This window comes from Schistocerca americana, chromosome 2, assembly GCF_021461395.2.
Source record: "Schistocerca americana isolate TAMUIC-IGC-003095 chromosome 2, iqSchAmer2.1, whole genome shotgun sequence".
Taxonomy (NCBI): Eukaryota; Metazoa; Arthropoda; class Insecta; order Orthoptera; family Acrididae; genus Schistocerca; species Schistocerca americana.
This window is the reverse complement of record NC_060120.1, coordinates 98,028,248-98,047,474: the sequence shown is the minus strand read 5'-3', so window position 1 is coordinate 98,047,474 and position 19,227 is coordinate 98,028,248. Positions and strand designations below refer to the sequence as shown.

At 42.7% G+C, this 19,227-nt stretch overlaps 1 protein-coding gene across 2 annotated transcripts in view; it reads left to right on the top strand.

Moving 5' to 3' along the window:
- Positions 1-19,227, top strand: part of LOC124589612 (protein FAN-like) — a 201,822-nt gene that overhangs the window by 37,506 nt on the left and 145,089 nt on the right. Inside the window, exons 5-6 of one of the 2 annotated variants that reach the window (XM_047131568.1) lie at positions 8,998-9,183; positions 9,366-9,437. In XM_047131568.1, the coding sequence (XP_046987524.1) occupies positions 8,998-9,183; positions 9,366-9,437 (258 nt within the window). The remainder of the gene's footprint in view (positions 1-8,997; positions 9,184-9,365; positions 9,438-19,227) is intronic. The other variant, XM_047131569.1, reaches the window with a different exon arrangement.

The following is a 19,227-nucleotide window of genomic DNA, read 5'->3' as shown; positions in this document are numbered from 1 at the left end:
GTACTACTGTGCCGCCTTTAGGATGAGGGAGCTAGGTCATGCTCTCACTTCATCCTGATCCTCCGCCCCAGGGCCAGATTATGTTCACATCCACATGTTGCAGCACCTTCCTCTTGTGAGCAAGCACTTTCTCCTTCGTATGTACAACCGCATCTGGGCAAAGGGCACGTCTCCCAGATGCTGGCGTGAAACCACTGTCATACCCATTCCTAAGCCTGATAAGATAAACACCTTCCTTTTATCTACCACCCCATTTCTCTCACAAGCTGTTTTTGCCAGATGAGAGAACGCATAATTCATGCCGAGTGGCATATTGGCTCCAGTCTGTCAGTTTACTAACCACTGCACAGTGCGGATTTCGAGTGTGCTGATCTGCAGTTGACCATCTCGTCACTTTATCAACCCATGTCATGAATGGTTTCTTGGAGAAATCCCTATGGCATCTGCTGGAGGACTGGTATCCTCTGTACTCTCTATGTGTGGAGCTTCCATTGCTGCATGCCCCGTTTCCTTCAGGATCTTTTAAAAGTCCAAGTTTTCAAGGTACTTGTGAGTTCTGCCATGTCAGACATCTTTATCCAGGAAAACGGTGTCCCCGAGCACCTGCAGGAAATTATAATCTATTCTTATATCATGTAGAAGCTCTTTTGGGTTATTTAACAGGAAGAAACAAAGAAATTTTGATTGCTGGTGACTTTAATACAGATTTTCTAATGCAATCTTCCAGTAAACATTCACTGCAGTTAGTAATGTTGTCTTTCCTTCTAACTCACACTGTAAACTTTCCAACTAGGATTACTAAATCCTCAAGGACAGCCATTGATAACATTTTTATAGACAAATCAAAGGAACAAAATCATATCATAAAACCTGTTATAAATGGACTGTCAGATCATGACATGCAGCTCCTTGTTTTAGATGTAAATTCTAAGCAGATTATCAAGACTGCTAAATCTGAGTACAGGAGAGTAGTCAATCAACCAAAAATTGAGTGTTTCAGAAAACTGCTCAAAGGTATGAACTGGAAAGATGTTTATAGTGCTCATGACATGAATGAAAAATATAACACATTCATGAACAATGTCAGTACCATGTTTGAAAACTGTTTTCCTCTAATAGTTACTCAAATTAAACAGAAGTCTATAATAAAACCGTGGATTACACAAGGAATAAAGATTTCCTGTAAGACAAAAAGGAAAATGTATCTGTCGACCAAGAATAGCTCCAATGCTGATGATTTAGCTGAATACAAGGAATACTGTAAAACATTAAAAAAAGTAATTCAGACGTCTAAACAAATGCACTACGAGAAGAAGATAGCAATGTCAGGGAACAAAATAAAAACAATATGGGATATAGTGAAAGAGCAGACGGGTAGAACCAGAAAGGAACAGGAGCTAATAGCACTAAGGGTAGATGACACATTAGTAACTGATGGGCATAGTGTGGCAAATCTATTTAACAAGTACTTTATATCCGTTACTGATAGAATGGGACTTTCAGGATCAGTAAATAATGCCCTTGAATATCTGAAACTAGCATTCACAAATAGCTTCAAGTACATGAGTATATCACTCACTTCACCAAAAGAAATAACTTCCATAATAAAATCTTTAAAAACAAAGCATTCTAGTGGGTACGATGAAATATCAACAAAGTTAATTAAGGCATGTTCTTGTGAGTTTAGCACAATTCTAAGTCACTTGTGTAACCAGTCAATTATAACTGGGACATTTCCTGACTGGCTAAAATATGCAGATGTTAAGCCTCTATTCAAGAAAGGGGATAAAGAGATACCATCAAACTACAGACCGATTTCACTTTTGCCAGCATTCTCAAAAATTTTAGAAAAAGTAATGTACAGGCAGCTGCTCAACCATCTGACCACAAATAACATATTATCAAGAACACAGTTTGGATTTCTGAAGGGTTCTAATATCGAGAAGGCTATTTACACCTACAGTGAAAATGTACTTAATTCATTAAATAACAAATTACAAGCAGCAGGTATTTTCTGTGATTTGTCAAAGGCATTTGATTGTGTGAATCACAACATCATTTTAAGTAAATTAGAATTCTATGGTGTCACGGGCAGTGCTGCAAAATGGTTCAAGTCATACCTCACTAACAGGAAACAAAGGGTGTCAGTGCAAGGGACTAGTGAATTAAGTCATCATCAGAATGGGAAGAAATTACATGTGGTGTCCCACAAGGATCCATCTTAGGACCATTGCTTTTTCTTGTGTACATTAATGATCTCTCATCAGTTACACTGCCAAAAGCAGAGTTCGTTTTGTTTGCAGATGACACAAGTATTGCAATAAATAGTATGTCAAGTGTAGTTCTAGAAAGATCTGCTAATGATATTTTCATGGTTATTAACAAATGGTTCAAAGCCAACTCACTGACATTAAACTTCGAAAAGACTCACTATATGCAATTCAGAACCTGTAAGAGGTTTCTGTGGTGTCACTGCCAGACACCACACTTGCTAGGTGGTAGCTTTAAATCGGCCGCGGTCCATTAGTACATGTCGGACCTGCGTGTCGCCACTGTCAGTGATCGCAGACCGAGCGCCACCACATGGCAGGTCTCGAGAGACTTACTAGCACTCGCCCCAGTTGTACGGACGACTTCGCTAGCGATGCACACTGACGAAGCCTCGCTCATTTGCAGAGCAGATAGTTAGAATAGCCTTCAGCTAAGTCAATGGCTACAACCTAGCAAGGCGCCATTAGTAACATTGCATGTATCTACAGAGTCTCACTTGTATCGTCAAGAGCGATGTACAACAATGATGGATTAAAGTTAAGTATTCCAGCAGCTACGTACTTTTCTTTATAGCATTCATTACGTATCCTGTTTCAGACCTATCTCTAGCCTGCGTGGGTTAACGCGTGCATATCGGTTTCCTCACTCAGGTAGTGTTCGTAGTGTTGGCTAACTGCTAACACTACAGTTTCCACCCAGCATATGCATAGAAGATAGAAGAGGTTGACAGTCTTAAATTCCTGGGATTACAACTTGATAATAAATTCAGTTGGTAAGAGCACACCACAGAACTGCAGAAACGCCTTAACAAATCTGTATTTGCAATTCGAGTGTTAGCAGACATAGGCAACATAAAAATGAAAAAGCTTGCATACTTTGCCTACTTTCATTCCATAATGTCATATGGCATAATATTTTGGGGTAACTCTTCAAGTCAAACAAAAGTTTTCAGAGTCCAAAAGCGTGTAATACGTATTATTTGTGGAGTAAATTCACGGACGTCCTGTAGAAACCTCTTCAAAGAACTGGGTATACTAACTACTGCCTCTCAGTATATTTACTCATTAATGAAATTTGTCCTAAATAATATATCTATTTTTCCAACACACAGCTCAGTTCATACATACAATACCAGGAACAAAAATGATCTGCACGAGGACTTAAAAGCACTTACTTTAGTTCAAAAAGGGGTCCACTACTCAGGAACACACATCTTCAATAATTTGCCAGTAAACATAAAAAATTTAGTTACAAATAAAGATCAGTTTAAAAGGAGCCTGAAAGACTTACTAGTGGCCAACTCCTTCTACTCCATTGACGAATTTTTTAATAGAAACAAATGATGTATTGTATATATTCATACTATTAGTATTGTTATTTCTGCTTAAAAAAAATCGACATGTTCCACATCCACGAGGATCTCCTCAGCACGGATCTATGGAACGAAAAAGTAATCTAATCCATCGTGAGTGTTGTCCTCTTTGCTATCACCATTGACTCTATACTGGCCTGTCTCCCACTGGACATCTCCAGGTCCCTTTTTATTGACATTTTTGCCATCTGTTGCAGTTCTCTGCAGACCTGTCTCATTGAGTGGAATCTTTAGCGATGCCTCGATCATCTGTACTGTTGGAGCAGCGACAATGGCTTTCATTTTTCCACCGACAAAATTGTTTGTATTAATTTCTGGCCACACAGTTGGTTTCTTCCACTGTCTTTACATCTTGGGTCTATTGCTCTTCCATTCATTGAAACTATGACATTCCTGGGGCTCATGCTCAATAGGAAACTTTCTTGGTCATCCCATGTGTCTTACGTGGCGGCCTGTTGTACGAGGCCCTCAGTGTCCTACCTGTCCTGAGTCATACTTCCTCCATTTGTACTGGTCCCTTATCCATTCAAAACTAGACTATGGGTGTTTTGTTTATGCATCTGCATATCCATCCTTCTTATGCTGTCTCAGTACTATCCATCATGGCATCTGTTTGTCCAGTGGTACATTTTACACTAGCCTGGTTGAGAGTCTGTACACAGAAGCTGCCAAACTACCAGTGTCCTACCGCCGTGACTTTCTCCTCAGCAGATATACATGCTGTTTGTCTGCCATGCATGGCCACACATCCTATACCTTCCTTGATGACTCCTATGATCGCCAGTATGGGACATATCCCTCTTCTCTGTTACCCCCTGGAGTTCGCTTTCAGCTCGTGCTCTGGCAGCTTAACTTCATGCTACCTGCCCCTTTCCTGATTGCTGTGAACTCTTCACCACCTTGGCTTCATGCGGGGGCCCGTGTGCACCTTGGCTTTCATTTGCTTCCTGAGGACACTACTCCAGCCTCGCTCCATCGTCTTCAGTTTTATGACCTTCACAAGGAACTTCGTGGCAGTACCTTTGTGCACACTGATGGCTCTCCGACTGACTGTGATGTCAGGTGTGCCTTCGTCATTGGCACCAATCTTTTTCAGTATCAGCTTCCGGAACACTGCTTACTATTTATTATAGAGCTCTCGGCCCTGTATCAGGCCACGGTGTACATCTGGTGACACAGGCTTTTCAATTGCGTCATCTACTCAAACTCTTTCAGTGCCCTACAAAGCCTGTGTGTGCTGTAAACCATTCATCCCTTAGTGCAACTGGTCCAGGAAAGCTGTCACTTGCTCACTCTTGATGGAGCCACTGTATTGTTTATATGGGTTTCTGGTCACGTCGGCCTGATAGGAAACAAGGATGTTAATGCTGCTGCCAAGGCTGCAGTTCTTTACCTTAGCCCACTACTTCTTACACTCCCTCTGATGATCTCTGTGTTGCTGTCTGTCAGCAGGTGGTGTCACTTTGGCATCACCGCTGGTCCTCCCTTGATGGGAATGAGCTCTGGGTTATTAAGTCTCTCCCAAGAGCTTGGACAACCTCCTCTTGGCCCTCTTGCCATGAGGAGATCATTTTAGCTGTGTTACACATCGGGCATTGTTTTTAGCACCACCATTTGTTAAGTGGTGTTCCCCCACCATTTTGTGCTCACTGTCCTCAACCTTTAACAGTCCACCATTTCCTGATGGAATGCCCTTCTTTGAACCACTTAGTGTCTCATTTGTGTGTACCATCTGATTTACCGGCCATTTTAGTGCACCGTCAACCACGTTTTACTTTTTATCTGCCTCAGTAATATGGCGAAGGACATTTAACCTTTAATCCAGGACCTCTGTTTCTCTATGGCATATTTTATAGACCTTTCTCCATGTACCTGCTTTTAGCTATCTTCTCTTCCATTGATTGGGATTAACGTGTAATCGTTTTTAACTCTTCTCTTTGTATTCGTGTTCTACAGTTTTGACATGGGCGCATGTGAAGCTAGTTGTTTTTGTGACTTAAAACAAAACAGACCAAATCCCACACATTCACACAAGCACAACTCACACACACATGACCACAACGAAGATACTATAGCTATTTGGATGTCACACTGCATGGGTTGGTGCTCCTTCCACTGTCCACTGGTTGCAACATCAGATCACCTGACACACTCTGTAGGAGGTGACACTCATTTCAGGCATCACTCCGTATTTTACTAGACTTCAATTACACATCTCGTCATTGACAGTGAGAGGCAGATACATCCCACTCCAGCACGGCAGGCAGTGATGGCCAATGTATGGCTGGCTTCTGCCCAAGCAAAGATGTACACGCATCATCGCAATGTGGTGCTGACATCAGCCCGCCAGCAATCCTGGACCTCTTCAGTCGGCCAGGCCCTGACATTAGTCCATTTTGTGCTGTTACTGTGTTCCACTGCAGGGCATCTGCACCCTGGTGACTCAGGCCCAGCTCGTGTCTACCATAGAGATGAGTGAAAACTGCCGTGCTCGGGACATGACCCTCTGTCCTCTGGCAGGGGTCTGACAGAGGCAGGTCAGCAGCACTGAGTCCCACAAGGTAGACTTAGTGTGGGAGGTGGTCATCCACACCCAGTCTAGAACCCACTGCTGCAGCTGGTGGAGCCCAGTTGTTTCTCACCTAGTGTAGTGTAGTGGCCTCAAAAAATTCACAGCTATTTATAAGGCTCTTGGGTGCATTTATTGCACTGTTACCCTGCTCCCGGTCACATAGCTCATAACACCATTCTTGCCCTGGTGTGGTGACACTGTCCTGCTTGCTCTGGTTCGTACCACTGCTTGGTGCAGATTTGATCAAACAAAAACTTTGTGTTCTGCGTTATGGCGGGTCTTGTCATGGGGGAATCCTTGTCAGAGAGGTCCAGTGCATGAGCATCTAGGACGGTGATTCCAGTGGTGGCTTCCCGTTGCCTTCCACTGATGATAATGAGAACAACACAACACTCAGTCCCTGAGCAGAGAAAATCTCCGACCCAGCCAGGAATCGAACCCAGGCCCCTTGGCATGACAGACAGCCGCACTGACCACTCAGCTGTCGGGGTGGACTCATCAAACAGCAGAGAGATAAAATAACACACTTGTATTAAATTGCAATATAACTATACTCTGCCACTGCTCTAGCACCAGCGAACGTTTTGGCTGGTAGCAGTTGAAAACGTGATGACGTAGTTACGAACAGTACTGACATGTACCAATATATATTGAGCAGAACTAGGGAATGAATTGACACTGCTATGGGGACAGATTTTAGCGCCTGTTGTTTATATTACATCTTGTGGTTATGTTTTGATTATAAGAAATTATGTTTTAAAAAAATTAAATTTCAGAACAGTATTTTGTAAAAATGAAGTAACATTGAAAGTTTTATCAGAAGTTTTCAAATTTCAGAACTTGTCTTTTTTTAAAAACTGAACGTGATCTTCAACCTTGTTTATGCGCCTGACATTACTCAACACCTCAACTGTACAATAAGTTGCTACTTTTACTGTTTCAGCACTTTCATTTTGTTGTTAGTGGTGTTCTCTTTGTTGAAGTTGTTAGCAGTAGTAGAAGTAATGATGATGATGATGATGATGATGATGATACTGTTCTGTTATTATCTAACTATTGCATCAATCTATTTATCACTTGTAACCCAACTTATCAGGTGACAACTGAGTATCCCTGAATCTTATATACTTACCATCCTGCCTTCTTCTTTCTTTGATTGTTGTCTACATTTACATCTGCAACAATGCCTCAAACTGACAGGAGAAAATATAATATCCTGTTCAGTTGTTTTCAGGTCATAGAATTTGAAACGTGGGACCTAGGGAAAGCAGGAAAAGGTGTGGATGGGGCCTAATCAGTTACCGTTGGTTGCACAGTAAACACGTACACTTTATTTAAGGAAATAATTTTTTAAAAACAATCATTTTAAAGAAATAGACTGTAACGCAAGCTACACTGACGGCTGAAGGCCTTATTACGAAAGAATTCAAAATTATTTGTCGGCTGAAGGCCACAAGCAATACTTCAGAGCAATTAATGGCTGAAGGTCTGAATTACAAATGAGGAAGACAATTACATGTTAAAAATACCAGAATAATTTTTAAAACAATCATTAAAAAAATTGACTGTAACACAAGCTATACTGATGGCTGAAGTTATTATTAAGAAAGAATTCAATTATTTGTCAGCTGAAGTCCACAAGTAATAGGAATAATTTAAACAAAATATTATTTTTAAAAAATATATTATTTTTAAACAGTTGACACAATCAGGCCAAATAAAGAAGGGAGTGATCCACAGACAGTGCTCCAAGGATCAACCTGCGAATAGTCCCTACAGCTGCATAAGCGGTGAGACAGACAGCCAAAAACTATCCTACTATGCAGACAGGGTTAAGACCAAACTGCCTATTCAAAATCTGACTAGATGCACATGGAACTGCAAAAGACAATTCCAAAACAACTCAATGGAAAAATAGTCACTATACAGCAACAAGACGAATTGCACGTGGACATGAACGCTAAGCACACAGAAACGGTCGAAAGACCAGATACACGTCAGCCACTGAGACGACCGACCGAATGACCAACCATCAGCCATTGCCAGTGAAATCAGGCAAGGAAAACATTGGAGTGTAAAACCGCCAACTGACAGCTTGATGGCATGAGGTCACTTTGACAGAAGGACACACACACAAGTGAAAGTTGCACTACTGAAATATAACAATCCATTCAACTTAAACTCGCTGAATCCGGACCTCGACATGGTCATGCACTCTTGTGACCACATCCTTCCATCAGGCAGTGCATATATTGCTAGCTCATTCAGCGAGTACTGGCGTTGTCGGACCTCACAGCTGCTCCGTCCCAACTGAACTGCCGACACACGACAACCTGGAAATGCTAGAGGTCGCTCCAAAGATAGTACCACAGTACTCACTATCGATAAATGCTGCTGCTGCCACTCATGGACAGACAAAGCTTGCAAACATAGTGGCACCAGTGAACGCACTAAGAAAACAAGAGGTCGTAATCCAAATACATGATGCCAACCTGTCAACAGCACAAACGCGAGCCGGAGCATGGCTCAGAATTACTGTAAAAATTTCTTATTTTTGGGAAGCAGTGCTTCATTTCCCTGAAGTTCCCAATGACAAAATATTTATTCTGTTTCAAATAATTGTTCATACTGATGTCTGTTTAACATTAGCAAATAATTTCAGAAAATGCTATCTGTCTCTCACATAATGTGGACTTTACATTTATGATTTATGCAAGTGGCATGTCACTAATTACAATAGTTGTAGCATATTTAATTAATGGAATGTCATTTTATTTTGCAGATAGCAACTATTGTATATTCACGGCAGTCACGTGTCAGTTTTGATACTTTATGGCTGGAAGATCTGTATGAAAAAGTGATTATGGAAATTCAAGGAAGCAAGATAACACCACTTGTAGTGAATCCTGGAAGGATACTGTTGACATCGCAGAGGCTATATTTTCAACCCTACAATAATATTGAACCTGTAGGTTATCTTTTTACACATGTTAATGTTCTTCGCTTTATTGTTATTGATAATGTCAGACATTTTTATTGATACAGTCGCGCGTGCGCACCTGCCCACACACACACACACACACACACACACACACACACAGACAGAGAGACTACATCAAGCTCCATGTTAATTATTTGTATATGTTGCAGTACCCAGTACTGAAGATTCAGTTGAAGGATATAAAGAGGCTGATTAAAAGAAGATTTCTTTTGAGGCAGGTGGTAAGTGTACATTTATTGTTTATGATAAATTAGTAGATTTCCTAATATTAGTCAAGGTAATACTCAGATCCTACTCATACTTTAGTGCTGTTTAGATATATTCATATATACTTTTGCAACAGTAAGCAGGGCAGAGTGTATGCACGCGCGCACCCACCCACACACACACACACACACACACACACACACACACACACACTCTCAGTCCTCCCCCTCAGTGTCGCCTTACAAACAGTTACTACAGTAGTGTATGTGCATCATGGGGTAACTACACTCATGCTCATAAATTAAGGATAATTGCAGAATATGGTGCCACACAACATGGCACTACACAAAACTGGCACTAACAGCATGGGCACATAGGGAACACACATGGCACAGATCTGTAAGTCCATGGTATTGGTGATAAGTTGAGAAAACCGTCCTGAAACACATGTGCTACAAAATGCCACTGTGTCCTGTTCATTCACCCCGACATCAATATGGGATATGATCACCATGCACACGTATACAAGCCACACAATTGTTTGGTATACTCTGGTTCAGGTGGTCAAGCAGTTGCTGGGGTGTAGCATCCCATTCTTGGACCAGTGCCTGTCGGAGCTCCTGAAGTGTTGTAGGGGTTTGAAGACGTGCAGTGGTACGTCGACCAAGAGCATCCCAGACATGCTCGATTGGGTTTTGGTCTGGAGAACAGATAGGCCACTCCATTCGCCTGATATCTTCTGTTTCTAGGTACTCCTCCATGATGGCAGCTCGGTGGGGCCATGCGTTATCATCTATCAGGAGGAAGGTGGGACCCACTGCACCCCTGAAAAGGTACACATACTGTGCAAAATGACGCCCTGATACACCTGACCTGTTACAGTTCCTCTGTCAAATACATGCAGGGGTGTACGTGCACCCCACACCATCAAACCTCGACCTCCATACACATCCCTTTCTAGGACATTAAGGGGTTGGTATCTGGTTCCTGGTTCATGCCAGATGAAAATCCAGCGAGAATCAGTGTTCAGACTATACCTGGACTCGTCCGTGAACATAACCTGGGACCACTGTTCCAGTGACCATATACTGTGTTCTCGACACCAGGATTTACGGGCTCTCCTGTGACCAGGGGTTAGTGGAATGCACCTTGCAGGTCTCTGGGCGAATAAACCGTGTCTGTTCAGTGGTCTGTAGACTGTGTGTCTGGAGACAACTGTTCCAGTGGCTGTGGTAGAGTCCCAAGGAAGGCTATCTGCAGTAGTCCGTAGCTGTCTGGTTGCACTGATGGTGATATATCGGTCTTCTTGTGGTGTTTTACACTGTGGACGTCCCGTACTGTAGTGCCTGGACGTGTTTCCTGTCTGCTGGAATCGTTGCCATAATCTTGAGATCACACTTTGTTGCACACGGAGGGCCCATGCTACGACATGCAGTGTTTGACCAGCCTCCAGTTGCCCTAGTATTCTGTCCCTCATAACGTCATCAATATGTGTTCTTTGAGCCATTTTCAACACACAGTCACCATTAGCACACCTGAAAATGTCTGCACACTTACTCGCTGCACCGTACTCTGACCTGCACCAACACACCTCTGTCTATGTGGACTGCTGCCAGCGCCACCGTGCGATGACCGCAGGTCAAATGCACCGCATGGTCATACCCCGAGGTGATTTAAACCTGCAAACTGCCCACCAGAGCATTATTTCACCATGTATCAGCATTATCCTTAATTTATGAGCATGAGTGTTTATGTTTTTCATATCTGCCCTCTAATGAATCCTTAGACAAAGAGGCTCTTGCAGATCACTTCATGCATCATCTGGGCATCTTGACAGCATGCTGGATTGCATTGGTCTTATTACTTACACAGTTGACTATGTGAAATTTAAAACGTTCCTGGTGTATAGATTGTTACATGAAATTTTGTGCGAACTGTAAGAGATCAATAACTTTCTGATATGATGTTTTGGTGTAGTGTTCTGGTCATCTTCAAATGTATACTGGTTAAAGTACACCGAGTCACTTTATTTAAGGCCCCACCTGTTCATGTGTCGTTAATTGAAATGGTGCTCTAAAAGCGTTACTTGAATACATGCACTTCTGATGCACATTTATACATTGCTTTGAGCACCAATTGTGGTGTGAGCTCACCTTACCAATATTAGACTGACTATCTTTTAGTCAATGAAACTGCAGAATGATCTTGGCTAAGCAGACCACAAAGTTTCCCAATGACTGGATTCGGTGCAGTGTCCAACTGGAAACCATCATTCCAACTGATAAAGTCCTCTGACAGTCATATTTCTATTGGTGAAGTTCAGAAAGTTTGAAGCAGAGGCAACTATTTTCATTCAATAGCAATTCATCATAGACCAGTAGAAGCAGCATTTGTCAGTAGAGGATTTGCTGCATTGGTGCAGGTGAGTACGCCAATTACGCTTCACGGTACCTCCTGAACGGTGCATGTGGTTTGCCCTTTATAGGATTTGCCACACTCACACGGAATCCTGTAAACATTTACCTTGCACATGTTTTAAGTAGTATATTGAAAAATGTGCCTCAGTTGTGAAAATTTTCTGGTCTTTACCCAGGTTTTTGCTAGAATAATCTAGCCTTCTTCAAAAGAATAAAATTACTATAACATGCCAGAGTAAGGCACAGTCAACATCAAAAATTAAAACCTATAGTACCATGGTACCATGTCAAATTAAAACTACTTAACTGAATTCCAGCCCCGGCATCACTTCACCACGCGGCCAGTTGGCAGTGGCAACTACGTTGGCACTCAACATAGTTGCTGCTGCCAACTGGCAACTACGTTGGCACTCAACATAGTTGCTGCTGCCAACTGGCCGCATGGTGAAGTGATGCCGGGGCTGGAATTCAGTTAAGTAGTTTTAATTTGACATGGTACCACGGTACTATAGGTTTTAATTTTTAATGTTGACTGTGCCTTACTCTGGCATGTTATAGTAATTTTATGCTTTTGAAGAAGGCTAGATTATTCTAGCTGAAACCTGGGTAAAGACCTGAAAATTTTCACAACTGAGGCGGATTTTTCAATATATTATTAGTCTATCACAGTTGCTGAGGGGGCTGCAATATGCTAAAAATTCTTAGTTTTAAGTAGTCTTTGGGTGCACCCAAAAACACCAGATTTTTTTCTGGAGGGCAAAAGACGACTGCAAGACAGTATTTTCTTAGCACTCTGCCTATTTTTGTTGAAATATCTCTTTCCAGTATATGACGTAAACTGTTATCTTGACACTGTCTTCATTGTTCTGCCATTTATACGTCTGGAGCACTTTCTGTATATGATTAAATGAATACCTACTTACTAGGAACAAGTTTGGAGATGTTCCAAATCTGCTCACGTGTTGTTTGCATTTGAGATGCTATCAGCTTGGTGAATCAGTGTCTCAAGAATACCCATTGTATGTGCCAGATTGTGGCAACTTATAGCCTATAAGTTAAGATTTTATGAAGGGGCTTTTGATACACCAAATGTCCAAGTATGTCGTTGATTTTGCATCTCACTAAGACGTGTAAAAATGGAGTTAAGATGTTGAAGTAACTCTCAGAAACTGTCCAAATCCTGATACCAGTCTGTAAATGTATCATCAATTTATCACCAAAATACTGCTGGTTTCAAAATTGCCGAGTCAGGTACCCAAAACAGGTTGTTCACCAAGGGAGTCAAAGGTTTTACAGGAGGAAAGGTGTCCCTATTTATTGCAAATCATTTATGTCAATACATCATATTTTTGGAACTTTATTGTATTGGTCCTAGAATGTGATAAACTAGTCATGGTGGGAGGGACTCGCATAATGTCTGGCTTACAGTCTGCAGATCAGCAGCTAGCTTTTGGTGGGCATGTTTTCTTGCAGCTCACACCATGGTAAATGTCTCAATGCAGACCATCACTAAGACAGCAATATCAGTTCCGTCCAAAGGGTTAAACTTCACAGTTCAGCCCACAAAGATTCCTGCAGAGGATACCATTGGTTCTGTGTAGGTGTCGCGCCAACAAGTACCACAGGTTGAAGCTGAAGCTGAAAGATAAGACAGGAAACCATAAGAATGCTACAAGGTGGAAAGCCAACCAGACATAATATTACATGTGAAGAGAGACAGGCCATAAAAGTGCTCAGAAATAACAAGGATATTGTAGTCCTACATGCAGATAAAGGAAATGCTACCGTTTTTGATAGACACCTCTGAATATCAAAAGTAAATGGATGAGCTACTGTGCGACCCCATTACAGAGAAATAAGGAGTGATCTGACAGCTAGAATAGTCAAGAATATGAAGGTCCTTATAAAGGACTGAAGAACTGATTCTGATATCACAAGGAGACTCGTAACCACAGTTCCCATTCCTCCTAAATTTATGGAACTCTTAAACTCCATAAGAAGGATTAGTCATTTAGGCCTATAGTGAACAGGAACAACTCCCTATGTATTATGTAGCAAAACATCTGGCACCTAAATTACACTACCTTGTGGTACAAACAGACTCTTATGTAAAGGATTCTCCTTACTTTGTAAAGCTGATTAAGGAACAGCGGATACAGTCAACTGACATTTTGTTTGGTTTCAATATCAAGTCTCTCTTCACTAATGTACCTACAGAAGAGATAATTCACATCCTACGTAAGCAAATCCTATGGGATAGCTTTGATTTGATACGTATATGCCTGTCATCAACATACTTCCTCAGGCAGGGAAAATATGATAAGGAATTAGATGGAGTGGTAATGTGCTCCCCCCACTCTCCCCAGCCACTGCAGACATCTTCATGGAAACTTTTGAGCAAACGGCCCTACCTTCTGCACTATAATGCCCCTAATGTTAATTTAGCAATGTTTCCTTACCTAACTTATAAGTCAATGACAGAGCAGTAGAGCAAGGTGTGATAGGTGCCGCACAAAGACCAATGTTCACATGTGGTCAAGGAACACATCTGGATTACTGACTACGTGACTACAAAGAAACACATGAAATAATCTTGATATTCGTAAGTTCTAAACAAAGTCACTTGTCAGCATGGTTGATGCTGGAAAAGAGGTGTGGCGCACTAGAAAAGGCGGATGCCAAGCAAGTTGACAGTCGCATCTCTGAGTTTCAGCAGCACAGCAGTATTCCAGAACGAGGCATGTAATTAATAATCTTAGGCAGAAGATGCAGCACGAAACACCATTTACATACCCATCTGCATAGCAGGATTAGAGATGGTAGACTTCACAGTACATGTCATCACCTGGCATGTCTGTAGCAGTGCATGTGTAGAGTAGGAATCAGTGTTGACACTACGAGGAGAAGATGGAGATTGGTCAAGGCTAGGTCAGCAGATTGGTGGAAATCTCACCACAGACCGAGCGATTTTCTTCTACCAGTAGCCAGCAGCTATAGCATGCAGGTATCCGGTCATGTGACAGGATCGACAGCTTGGGATGGGAGTAACACATGAAGGAGAAACTCCCTGCTGTAGCAGAAGGCCATTGTGAGTTACGGACATTTGAAATTGCTAACCTAGCTGTGCAGTGAAAGGCTGCCACTTGGTGCCACACCCACGCGAGAGTGGAGTGCGGGTGGTGAATGAGGTAGCGACAGTGAAGTCCGGTACCGGTGGGGACCATGTCTTGTACCTGCGGTGAGAACGTATGTGGTGGTGTCGTCAACTGCCATTGCTGGCCAAGCGATGGGGGCAGATGCCGGATTTCAGGTCACGGAGTGTGAAATGGGCACGGTGGTCAGTTGTCGTAGTGCTGGTCCACTGCATGTCAGCCAGCAGCGGCATGGTGCCAGCAGCTGATGTGAGCAATGAGTAAGCTGCCAGCACATGGGATGGGGCAGCTGGGTCACATCATCCTGAGCCAGTGGCAGTTCTGCATGTGCAGGGGTAGGCAGGCACTGGACATTGTTGTCACTTTGGTGCTGTGGAGGCAAGAGTGCAATGTCGTTGCCTGTTGGCTATGTGGATAGGTCGACAACTGAAAGTGCTTGCTCCGGGCGCTGTGAGACAGTGTCCTTGATCATAGTGTGGGAGGCTGGCATCGAGGGGCTTCATCAGCTGGAGTGCTTGGTGCGCTATCGGTGGTTGTGGCATCAGTGGGGGTGCTGGCAGTGTCAGAGGTGGGCATCTGTGGAGTTTTGATAAGTATGGTGGCTGGGCTGGATGATGTGGGATTGAGTAGCATATAAGCAGGCTTGAGCTGGTTGACTGAAACAGTGGTAAGGGTGCCATGGAGGTAACGTAAATGTCTTGGGGTACCTCTTCAGGACTCACTGGGGGTCAGAACAGTGCAGTCGAAACGGGGTCTGGTTAGCACCGATGCACAGCATAACATGTGTGCATGACATGAGGTCACCGTGAATGAATTCCCTGTGTTCGCCATGGGTCACAGGCGAGCCATACAATCCTGCAAGATGGCGACGAACTCAGGGATGACATCTGTGGGCAGGTGTTCAGGCTCCAGGTAGTCACCAGCGATGCGAGTGGCTGGCTGTAAACAAGGTAAACAAGGCACTGTGGTCGGTAGAAGACAGATGGTGTCGATGTAGTGGACAGTTGAATGGTGGACCTCCTGATGCACAATGGACCTGTGTGTGAGAGCAGGAAATTGCACCGGTAGGTCATCGTAGGGGCTGGAAAACACCACTCGCTTCGTGTCAAAAAGAACAACGAAACGAGTGGTTCACGTTGTTGATCTCCTGGTCTTGCTTTAAATGATGCAATGGTCTGCAACGTTAGGGAGCAGGCTGTAGTGTCCAATGAAGTCCTCTCCAGTAACGGGGTCAATGACATCAGCAACAGTGAAGATCTGGCTGAGGTCCCATGGCAGGCCACATTTGAGAACACGATGATGTATGTTGTAGGTTGTGATGGTGGAGTTGTTTGCTGCTACCAGGAGGGTGGCTGAGGCAGTACCATGAGTATGAGTCGCTGGAGGAAGGTAGCCAACTCAGAGCTGGTGTCAATCAGGAAAGGCATGGCAGAGCGAGTGTCATGGACGAACAGGTGATTGGGAGATCGAGCAACATCGGGTGTGTCTAATCCCAGAGGCTGTTAGAGGGCCAAGAGCAGGGCTGATGGAATGACAGCCAGGAGGCTGCATCTGGTGGAGATGGGGCTAGTGCTCAGCAGTTGCAGTTGCGGGCAAAGGGACCAGCATGTCTTGAACCTGGTCGGTGAGGCTGGTGGCGTCGGTGAGGTAGAGCTCAGCATGCGATATCACAGCTGTCTGTCTTGAGGCTGTGAGGCAAGCCAGCCTGATGTGGTATAGGAAGCCGTTGGAGACCTTGTGTGGCTCTGTCAGGTTTCGGAGGTAGCGCAGGAATTGTGAGGGTTTCTGGTCCCCACACTGCTCGATGGACCCAGACGAGCTGCATTTAGGATGATGTTAGTTGTGTCATGAGGTGGTGCCAGAGTGTCTTGTAGCAGTCTGTGGCTGGGGTGATGAAATAACATCAAGGATATCCATTGGATCTACATCTATGTGGTTACTCTGCAATTTACACTTAAGCGCGTGGCAGAGGGTTTATCGAACCATTTTCATACTACTTCTATACCATTCCATTCTCGAATGGCGCGTGGGAAAAAGGAACACCTAAATCTTTCCTTTCGAGCTCTTATTTCTCCTATTGTATTATGATTATCATTTCTCCCTTCATAGGTGGGTGTCAACAAAATATTTTCGCATTCAGAAGAGAAAGTTAGTGATTGAAATTTCGTAAATAGATCTTGCCGCAAAGAAAACTGCCTTTGTTTCAGTGACTACCATCCCAACTCACGTATCATATCAGTGACACTTTCACACCTATTGTGCGGTAACATGAAACGAGCTGCCCTTCTTCCACAATATTATCTATGTACTCGTAATTGTAATTCCTAGGTATTTAGTCGAATTGTCAGCCTTTAGATTTGTGTGATTCATCATATAGGCCTACCCAAAATTGATCGGATTTCATTTAGTACTCATGTGGATGACCTCGCACTTTTCTTTTTTTTAGTGCCAATTGCCACTTTTTGCGCCATACAGAAATTCTCTCTAGATCATTTTGTAATTGGAATTGACAGTCTGATGATTTTATTAGATGGTAAATTACAGCATCACCTGCAGACAATCTAAGGGGGCTGCTTAGATTACCACCTAGGTCATTATGTAAATCAGGAACAGCAGAGGGCCTATGACACTACCTTGCGGAATGCCAGATATCACTTCTGTTCTACACGATGATTTACCATCTATCACTACGAACTGTGACCTCTCTGAGAGGAAATCACGAATCCAGTCACACAACTGAGATGATACTCCATATGCACGCAGTTTGATTAACAGTCTCTTGTGAGGAACAGTATCAAAAGCCTTCTGGAAATCTAGGAATATGGAATCGATCTGAGTTCCCCTGTTAACAGCACTCATTACTTCATGGGAATGATATTTTCTGAGTCCGTGTTGGTTATATAGTCATTTTCTTCAAAGTGATTCATAATGTTCAAGTACAGTATATGCTCCAAAATCCTACTGCAAATTGAGGTCAGTGGTATGGGTCTGTAATTCAATGGGTTACTCCTATTTCCTTTCTTGAATATTGGTGTGACCTGTGCTACTTAGAAGCAAAAACTCACATGGAATTGATGGCATTTCCAGCAAAATACTAAAAGCTTGTTCTCAACAGATAAGTAAGATTCTCAGCCACCTGTGTAATAGCTCTCTGGAACAGGGCATTTTCCCTGATAGACTGAAATATGCTATTGTTATACCTTTGCATAAAAAGGGGGATAGATCTGATGTCAACATTTACCGTCCAATCTCCCTTCTAACAGCTTTATCCAAAATTTTTGAGAAAGTAATGTATTCAAGAGTAGCTTCACGTATCTGTAAAAATGAAGTACTAACAAAATGTCAGTTTGGTTTCCAGAAAGGTTTTTCAACAGAAAATGCCATATATGCTTTCACCAATCAAATTTTGAATGATCTGAATAACCGAACACCACCCATTGGGATTTTTTGTGATCTCTCAAAGGCTTTTGATTGTGTAAATCATGAAATTCTGCTAGACAAGCTCAAGTATTGTGGCATGAGTGGGACAGTGCACAAATGGTTTAATTCGTACCTAACTGGAAGAGTGCAGAAAGTTGAAATAAGTAGTTCTCATAATATGTCACCTCAAATTGACCCCCATGATCAGCAGTGACATAAGCTTGACAGCTAAAGTGGGAAATCCATACCATTAAAATGGCTCTTGTCGTTGTTTCCCCTGAGATGTCACTAACTGTCAATACTTGTGCCCAACAAGTGTATCATTCAAAATCTGTAGAAATATATTGATACCCATCAGGCGGTGGAAGTGGGCGCACATGATCTGCGTGACTGTGGGAGAAATGGACTGTTGCTTCTGTAAATTCTCCGACATGTTTGTTTATCAGTCTGCTGACTTTGCAGAGGTTGAATTGCTTTGTAAATACTCATGTAACTGTTTGTCTTTGGTTACACTGTACTGCACTGTTTATAATGTATTGCACAAGAAATTGCATCAGTTCTGAAAAAAGAAGCAGCAACTACATTTTCTGCCCTCTTATTGTCATGTGTCCATTTTAATTTGAGCAGTGAATTCTAGTTGGCAAAATAGTTGGTGAGAACAACCCCCCTTGAGTTTCTTGAAAGCAGAAGTAATTGATTTATGGTCTGTGTAGACTACAAATGGTCTGGCTTCGACATAAGGATGGAAGTGCTGCACAACTTCATAGATAACCACGATCTCCCAGTCATATTTACTTCATTTGCTTTGTACCTCA